General features: G+C 39.2%; 5 protein-coding genes across 5 annotated transcripts in view; 3 read left to right on the forward strand and 2 right to left on the reverse strand.

Moving 5' to 3' along the window:
• Window positions 1–245, forward strand: C9374_014680 (uncharacterized protein; the record flags this gene model as incomplete). The annotated part of the gene is made up of 1 exon (XM_044690694.1): window positions 1–245. A coding segment is annotated over one exon (245 nt), but the record flags the coding sequence as incomplete, so codon positions are not given.
• A 101-nt stretch (window positions 246–346) lies between these two features.
• Window positions 347–1,198, forward strand: C9374_014681 (uncharacterized protein; the record flags this gene model as incomplete). Its single annotated transcript, XM_044690695.1, has 1 exon — window positions 347–1,198. One exon carries the CDS (start codon window positions 347–349, stop codon window positions 1,196–1,198), a length of 852 nt encoding a protein of 283 aa, XP_044541529.1.
• Window positions 1,199–1,600: 402 nt separating this feature from the next.
• On the reverse strand, window positions 1,601–3,919 carry C9374_014682 (uncharacterized protein; the record flags this gene model as incomplete). Its single annotated transcript, XM_044690696.1, has 1 exon — window positions 1,601–3,919. The coding sequence occupies one exon, from the start codon at window positions 3,917–3,919 to the stop codon at window positions 1,601–1,603; it is 2,319 nt and encodes a 772-aa protein (XP_044541530.1).
• Window positions 3,920–4,986: 1,067 nt separating this feature from the next.
• Window positions 4,987–5,908, forward strand: C9374_014683 (uncharacterized protein; the record flags this gene model as incomplete). The annotated part of the gene is made up of 2 exons (XM_044690697.1): window positions 4,987–5,831; window positions 5,887–5,908. The coding sequence occupies 2 exons, from the start codon at window positions 4,987–4,989 to the stop codon at window positions 5,906–5,908; spliced, it is 867 nt and encodes a 288-aa protein (XP_044541531.1).
• A 151-nt stretch (window positions 5,909–6,059) lies between these two features.
• C9374_014684 (uncharacterized protein) overlaps window positions 6,060–6,115 on the reverse strand; it is a gene marked incomplete at both ends in the record, with an annotated part of 894 nt that continues 838 nt past the window's right edge. The window contains one exon of the mRNA XM_044690698.1: window positions 6,060–6,115. This exon is cut by the window's right edge and continues 838 nt beyond it. Within this exon, the coding sequence (XP_044541532.1) occupies window positions 6,060–6,115 (56 nt within the window).

Consider the following 6,115-nt stretch of genomic DNA (forward strand, 5'->3'; position numbering starts at 1 on the left):
CCTATGAAACCTTAATAGAGGCATTGGGTATGGTTCGCGAATATGATGCCATTCTGGACACACACCAAATCATGCTTCAGCTTAACATTATTCCATCATACAAGTATTACGATCAATTGATATCCATATTAACCAAAGAGACTCCGAGTGAAAGCGTCAAGCAATTTCTTGGCACACTTCCCACTGAAATGTCACGTTTTAAAATTGAAAATGTCGAACAACTCATATTGAAAATTCTCTTCTAAACACATCAATGATGTTCGTGAGCAGTTGTAATTGTTAGCTCATAGTAAAGGGTCCTTGAGATCATTCACGTTCAATTTTTTAAATTTTTTCAAAACAAAAAATGTCGCACACAAGCACCTCTAAGAAGTATCGCAATGTACCGAATAAATTACCTCCACAGATTCAAGCATTATTTGCTCCGGGACCTCCACTGATCCAACTTCCTGCTATTGATGAAAGGAGAAGGAAGCGATCAAAGCACTCGGAATTAACCGGAATTTCTGGTTGTGTTGATAAATTTGAACAAGAAGAAGTACAATATGATGCCGAAGGACAAAAGATTCGGACCACAAAATATGAAATGCCTGAATCAAGAAGAAAACGAAAAGAGAGAATAAAAAGAGAAAACGCTGAAAAAGCAGAGAAGGAATTGAGAAAAGCCTTGCAGAGTTGGGATCCGAACAATGATACAAAAGCAACTTCGGAACCTTTCAATACTTTATTTATTGCCAAGATGAATTATGAAACTACAGAGGAAACACTCAGAAATGCGTTCAGTAAATTTGGTCCAATCAAAGCAGTGCGAGTAGTGAGAGATTCCAGCACTGGCAAATCCCGAGGTTATGCCTTTATTGAATTTGAAAAGCATGAAGACATGAGAGATGCCTATAATCGAGGTGATGGAATGGAAATTGATCAGTGGAGAGTAATGGTTGATGTGGAGCGTGGCAGAACTGTAAAAGATTGGAAACCGAGACGATTAGGAGGAGGTTTAGGTAATTCTAGAGAGCCACTTCCACCAGTTGTTGAAGAAAAACAAGAAGAACGTCCCCATGACTCTGGATTTCGTAGAGGTGGAAGAGGTGGCTTCAGAGGAGGAAGAGGTGGAGGTGGATTTCGTAGGGGCTATGACAGAGGTGGCGATGATCATCGAAGAGATCGAGGTTACAAGAGAAACTATGACGATAGGTAGAAGAGCGTTTTTAACGAGACTCAATTTTTGTTTTTTACACAAGCTCAAAACAATTCAATCTAGGTAGGTATAATTCATTATTGTTAACAAATTATTATTCACATGAGGTATGTGGTAAGAGTTATTTATTTCACCTTACTGTTAATAATCACAAATTAAAGATTATTTTGGATTTTTGAAGATCTCTGGCTTGTTTTTTCTTGAGGCATAAATATTGGAGTATGACCACTTGTCGTAGCTGATTTTTAAAAATAGTGGATATCCAACGTGTCACTAAACGCTCCATTCATACAGACCACACATGTCTTGAGTTTGAGGCTTTGATGTGTCAAGTCTTTGAATAAATAGGTGGTTTTATTGAGTGAAATAAATATTGTGCTCATGAAACACCACTCTGAAATGTTACTCCAAAACAGCCAAAACAGCTTCACCTTGAACCAAATCTCCAACACTATAAGGTAAACTCTTAATAACACCATCTTTTGGTGCAACAATCTTGTGTTCCATCTTCATGGCCTCCATGACGAGGATAGTATCTCCCTTGACAATCTTGTCGCCTTCCTTGGCCATAACAGCTGTGACTTTTCCAGGCATTGGACTCTTTAAGGATCCCATGTGAGCTCCTCCCTTTTGTTCAAATGCAGCCAAAACTGGGACAATTTCATATCGTTGACCATCTCTGGTGAAAATGTAAATGGTCTTTTGGTCATTACTGAATGCAAGAGTACTGTGGAACTTTCTATCATCAACAAATGCAACAATTTCCTTTGTTGTGGCATCGTAGGCTCCACTCACAACATGAGTATTGTTTCCAATTTTCATGACAAACTTAGTTGTTGAGGTTGGATCCCACAAGTGTTCAACACTCACTGAAACCACTTGATCCTTATTGTATGGATGGTGGAACTCAAAGTTCTCATCATGGTTATGATTGAATCTCAGACCTTTGAGAAGATCAAATGGATCGCTTGATCGAGTTGTGTGACGGTCATTTCTAACAATTAAGGAGAGAGTAGCCAACAAGAAGATGGAATCATCAATCGTCTTTTCTGGGAAAAGCTCATTGTAATACTTTTGAATAAAGTGAGTCTCCAATTCAACATTTCTAAATCTTTGATTGGTAGCCAATCTCTTCAAAAATTCAATGTTTGTTGTCAATCCAGAAATATGATATCTGTTCAAGCATGAAACCAATTTACGGAGAGCCAATTCTCTATTTTCTCCCCAAACCACAAGTTTTGCAATCATTGGGTCATAATAAATAGAAACCTCATCGCCTTGTCTCACTCCAGTTTCAACTCTAACTTCACCCTCAACTTCCTCAGGAGGACTCAAATAACGTAATGTACCAGTTCCAGGCAAGAAATTGTTTTCTGGGTTTTCAGCATAAATACGAGCTTCAAATGAGTGACCTCGTCTCTTCAAATCTTTCTGGAGTAAAGGTAATCTATTGCCTGATGCAACTTCAATTTGCCATTCGACTAAATCTTGTCCTGTAATCATTTCAGTCACAGGGTGCTCAACTTGAAGTCGTGTATTCATTTCCATAAAGTAATATTTCTGGTCATCATTGTCCATGATAAATTCAACAGTACCAGCACCAACATAGCCGACAGCACGAGCGGCATCTACAGCACTTTCACCCATGGCCTTTCTGACAGCATCGTCCAATCCTGGTGCAGGTGCTTCTTCAATAATCTTTTGATGTCTTCTCTGAACAGAGCAATCTCTTTCAAAGAGATAGACACAATTTCCGAGAGTATCTGCAAAAACTTGAATTTCAATGTGACGAGGAGTTTGAATATATTTCTCAATCAATACCCGGTCATCACCAAAGGATGCTTTCGATTCACGTTTTGCCGAAGACAAAGCTTCTTTGAATTCCTTTTCACTCTTGGCCAATTTCATTCCCTTTCCTCCTCCTCCCATCACTGCTTTAATCAAAACTGGAAAGCCAATCTTCTTTGCCTCTTCTAACAATTTCTCTTCTCCCTGTTCATCACCATGATAGCCCGGAACGACTGGAACCTTGGCCTTTTCCATAATTTTCTTACTTTCACTCTTTGAGCCCATCGCAATGATTGCTCCTTCAGGTGGTCCAATAAACACAATTCTATTCTTTGCACAAAGGCTAGCAAAATTGGCGTTTTCAGAGAGGAAACCATAACCTGGATGAATGGCTTGAGCTCCACTCTTCTTGGCAATTTCAATAATCTTCTCACCCAATAGATAGGATCGGCTAGATTCAGGTGGACCTAACAAGTAGGCTTCATCAGCCATTGCTACATGCATGGAATTGGCATCGGCTTCACTATACACTGCAACCGTTTGAATACCGAGCTTTTTAGCTGTTTTAATCACTCTGCAGGCAATTTCACCTCTGTTGGCGATGAGAATCTTATCAAAGAGTGGTTTCTTGACTTCTTCTCTTGTTACAGATTGATTGGTATGGTAAGATGAAGAGATGGGTTGTGTTCTTGATAAGCCACGAACAAGCAACGCAGAGGCATGAGAAGAATTTACGTTCATCATCATCATGGAGCGAGAGGATGATGAAAATAAACAATTCTTGGTTGTGCCATGACGATCATGCATCGTACTTGTCGAGTAGTGCAACTTGGCTCCGGAAGTTGTTGTTGTGTGTGCCAGACATGATGAATTTGTTGAAATGCTTCTGGAGGCAGAGGTAACAGATTTTCTAATCATTTTTGAAGATTTCATTTTTTTTGTAACGTCGGGCTCAGCACTTTACGAAATTAAAAGTGACACACAGTGGTTTAACCCGAGCCAAAATACTCCAGCGAGTTTGTTGGCGAGTTGGCGAGGGTCAACGTTTCTTGATGCATCATTTGAGTGCTTTTGTTTATGTACTTTATTGCACAACAACTCTTGCCTCAATTCCAACCGAGAGAGTGTATGCCTTGTAAAGCTTTAGGCAGATCTGCCCGGAATTGCATAACGATTTTTGGCAAAATACAAATAGTACATGCAGAACATTTGCAACTCGTGAGAACAACAATATTTGGATGAAACATGATAATAAGGGACTAATAAATGGCAGCAACAACAACAACAACCGATGAAACTTGAAAATAAAGGACTACTCAATAACGAGCCGTGAGGGGCAGAAGTATGGAACGGATCACGATTACGAGCGGGTGGGTGATGAATATAGTGATACTTCTTCTGATGAAGAGTCTGATGAGTCCTAGGAAATGGCATCATTGGTTAGTATTGAATCTCTCAAAAGGGCATCATTGGTTCGGAAGGCTTGCTGTTGTTCATTATCATCACCACCCTACCCGAACGATAGAAAATATTTATTATTATTAAGGATTTTTAAAAAAAATAATTCATCATGAACAACCAGAGTCGTGAGGAGAATAATTTTAAACAACCCTCGTTTCACCTCCTCCCATCATCCATTCCTTCAACCTATATTCCCACCAAATCCCAATCTTTTCACTCAACAAAATCCATCCTCTCAACCAATTTTCCCTCCAAATCCCGCCATTTTCTCCCCAAATCTCTCTTTTCAACCTGAATTCCCTTCGCCATGGATCCCTCTAAATCCCTTCTCTCCTCAATTATATCCAATCATTCCACCATTTCCTCCAAGAATTTCAGAACAAACATCAACAAAGGACCAAGAATCACCCAAGTTGGAACATGTTGACAAGTCATCGGTTACCAATATCAACCCCCTCAAAGCACCCAATCCTACCAGAGAAAGTGAAAAAACCTTTCAAAACTCAAAGAGAGTCTTGGTGATAAAGGAGCAACCACAAATGATATACAAGCATCCTTATCAAAAACGTTCCATGATGGAACGTATTGATAAATGGCGTAAATTGAAAGGCGTTGGTGGTTTTAGTGGTTTTTCTATCCCTCCATACATACCAATGGCGCAAATTAAATTTTCGCCATGTGAACACATTTTGAGTGATCATTATAAGTGTGAGGAAGAAAGAGCAAAGAAAAAGAAGAAGATTGCTTCTCATTGGCAGAGATTGGAAGTATTGAAAGACGTTTCTACTGTTGATAAATTTGGAGACTTATTAAGGACTGCTTATTTGGAGCGTGGAATTAATATTGAACCTCTCTCTCTCGATCAAGGAAAAGCATACGCAACCCAAGAACATTGCATGTTGTTATTTTTAAAACAATTCAATATGGAATGGAGTAAGATTGGTACTTTCTTTTTTGATAGATCCATCAACTCATTAAAGAAAAAGTACAAGAAATTGAAAAGAAAGATTAATCGTGCCAGAATGGAAGGAGCGTATGACGTTTCAGATGCAACAAATTTTATCATTCAATGGAGTGTCGATGATTTAACCTTTTCAGAAATCACTGATAGTAACACCTTTACCTCTACTGTATCGATAACTTTTCCAGAAACATGGACAAATTCTGACCATTACCACAAAATGATTATGAAACTTGGTCAATTAAGTCCATCCAAACCCTTACCGTTAAGACAAGCACAACCATCATCGAACAAGTCCAATGTATCAACGACTCCAGGAGAACCTTATTCACAGTCGGAAGAGGATTTAATTGTGACATCCTTGCGGAAGGGAATGAATTTGGAACAAATTTACCGAGATTACTTTACACACCGAACATTTCAGTCGCTGAAAAATAAGGTTCGACGGTTAAGAAAAAGGCAACTCTATCACAAACAGCAACCAACGAAGAAGAGATTGAATAAGAGAAGGATGGTTCCCAATTCCACTGTTTCGACTGATTCAAAGGAGTTAAGAAAACCGTTTTGGCATGATGATACGGTTGATCGTTTGAACAAGATTTGTCCCGTGTCATGTTTTGCCAAGAATGGTACGAAAATACTGACCCAAAGTTAGTTTACCCTCTCCGTTCGCCAACGATATCCATCCACAGAACCACCTCCGAGCA

This window comes from Naegleria lovaniensis (genome assembly GCF_003324165.1).
Source record: "Naegleria lovaniensis strain ATCC 30569 chromosome Unknown tig102, whole genome shotgun sequence".
Taxonomy (NCBI): Eukaryota; Heterolobosea; class Eutetramitea; order Acrasida; family Naegleriidae; genus Naegleria; species Naegleria lovaniensis.